At 50.8% G+C, this 2,157-nt stretch overlaps 1 protein-coding gene across 1 annotated transcript in view; it reads left to right on the top strand.

The window, feature by feature from the left end:
- The window catches only part of LEKR1 (leucine, glutamate and lysine rich 1), a 58,811-nt gene that overhangs the window by 38,482 nt on the left and 18,172 nt on the right, over positions 1-2,157 (top strand). The window contains exon 12 of the mRNA XM_009995736.1: positions 1,884-2,135. Coding sequence (XP_009994038.1) covers positions 1,884-2,135 — 252 coding nt within the window. The remainder of the gene's footprint in view (positions 1-1,883; positions 2,136-2,157) is intronic.

Here is a 2,157-nt window from a genome sequence, read left to right as displayed (position 1 = left end):
AATGCCTAAAAACTCAGCAAGATGTGGAGGGAAACTTGGCTGATGGATACTCTTACCACAGGCATTTGCTGAATGTTTGGAATATAATGGGAAGGGAGGAGAGTGAGCTGTGCTGCCCCACCAGAAATGTGATAGCAGTGCAGCCAGGGGCTGCAGATAAGATTAGACTGGAATGTCCAAAGTTATGAAGTGGCAGGAAAAAAGTTGGTAAACAGTGAGAATAAAACTCTTCATCATGAATTAGGCCTTGGGTTGCTAATGATTTCTTCCTTGAAAAATGTTCAGAAGCACCATGTTAGTAAAATTAGAATGATACTGGCAATTCTGTCCTGGACCTATGGAGAAGGCTCCTGGAGAGACACGTGCTCTTCAAGGGTTGGTCAGGACCTTCAGCAGAGTGTGGAACACATGGGTGCCATCACTCCTGAGATCCCACCAGCTCTGCTCATGTTCTTAGTGTCCCTCTCTGAAGCAGAGTTCCTCCTCTAATCCAATTATAGTAGGAAATGGGGAGGTAAGAGTGATGGAAAACTGGAACTGGTTTGAAGAGGGTCTTCTTGGTAGATGAACTTCTCAGGATAGTGCCTCAGATTGGCAGGTAATGCTTCCCAGACCATCTCATGGACCATCAGTGACCACCTGAGTGGCAGGGAGAGTAACACCTGACTTTTTGTCATCTGCAGAGTTGGATGGTTAGAGAATAAGTTAGTTTGGATATTTATATCTCTCCCACTTCTACTTCTGCACATAGTTATGTTCCTTCTCCAGCAGCTCCTTCTCTTGCAGGTGGCACAGAGGTTCAGCCTGAGCAGAACTTCTGTGTTTCCATTCTCCATCCATAAATGCTTTGCTCTGTGCATCCACAGATGCTTCGACCAAAGTAAGATTTTAAAATCTAAAAAAAACCCACAACCCTCAGCAAAGGACTTCTCATTTCTCTGTCATTTTTCAAGTTTTGTCAGGAACACACAGGCAAAAATGTAATAGTTTTAAGAACGTCCTCTTGGCTAAACAGAACCTGCCACCTTCCAGGTTAGTGGCAACACACTCTGGCTTTACTCACACCAGTATTTGCCCTTCAAAATGCAAATTTAAAAAAAGGGCTATGGAGATCATCTCTCTCACATTTTTTCTTCCCTGTCTTAATCACATAGAGAATTTGAAATGCAAGGTGAGCTGTGGGCTGCCCCAGCACCAGCTCATGCTTCTGGTGCTGCAGAGGTTTGCACAAGGTTTGTGTCTGGGCACTGAGCTGTGCATGACTGAGAGTGTCCCTGACTCAGTCGTCACTCTCTGGTGGAGACTGTGGTGTGGTTGCTGCTCCTCTCTTCTCACGGACTTCCTGGTGTCAGCACCAGAAACAGAACAGAAAGTGGGTGTTTTCTGCTTTCAGTGGTTCTGAATTTTCATGAATCATTTTATTGACATTGTGCCTGTGTTTTATTTACTTTTTGTTTCGACTAGAGACCAGGAAAATCAGCATCACCAGTGAGTTCTGCATCCTGCAGCAGTGTGGGCTGGTGAGATGGGGTTGGCTCAGGGGTCTGCTGGAGGCAGCACCCCCTGCCAGGATGGGGGTGGCCATCACCACCCCAACTCTGTGGAAACACGAGGCTGAAAACCATTTATCCCAGTTATTTGGGCAGTGAGTGCACAGCAATCGGTGCACAGGTGCTGAAGCTTGAGAGGAGAACAACTTCTTGGGCGTCTTACCAGAAGGAAGGGGCTGCGTGTGTTGCTTTTCCCCCTCCAAGAGCAGCATTCCCAGCTTCCCGCTGGCTGGAGGGAGGTTGGGCGGACGGAAGTAACTTGTGATGCCTGCCCTGGTGTTTCCCACTGCGTCCCGGGTGTGTTTCATCCCGGGCTTTGTTTCTGTCCCACAGAACGGGCTCCTGCAGGAGACGGTGCGCAGGGAGTGCGAGGAGCGCTGCCAGCTGACCGCGGCCCTGGCCCGGGCGCGGGACCAAGTGCTGGAACTCAAGAAGCTGAGCGGAAACTTCCCCTTCTCCTCCTGCTCCCTGGCTCGGGGCAGCTTCACCTCCCCGGCCGCCCTGCTCACCCGGCCCAGGAGCCGCCCGATCCCCGGCCGGGAGCTCCATCTGCCCGGCCCGCTGGGGATGCCAGGAGCGGGCAAGGCGGGCGCTGCCCCCGGGACGA

This window comes from Chaetura pelagica, unplaced genomic scaffold (assembly GCF_000747805.2).
Source record: "Chaetura pelagica isolate M959 unplaced genomic scaffold, ChaPel_1.0 scaffold394, whole genome shotgun sequence".
NCBI lineage: Eukaryota > Metazoa > Chordata > Aves > Apodiformes > Apodidae > Chaetura > Chaetura pelagica.
This window is presented reverse-complemented; position numbering and strand designations above follow the sequence as displayed.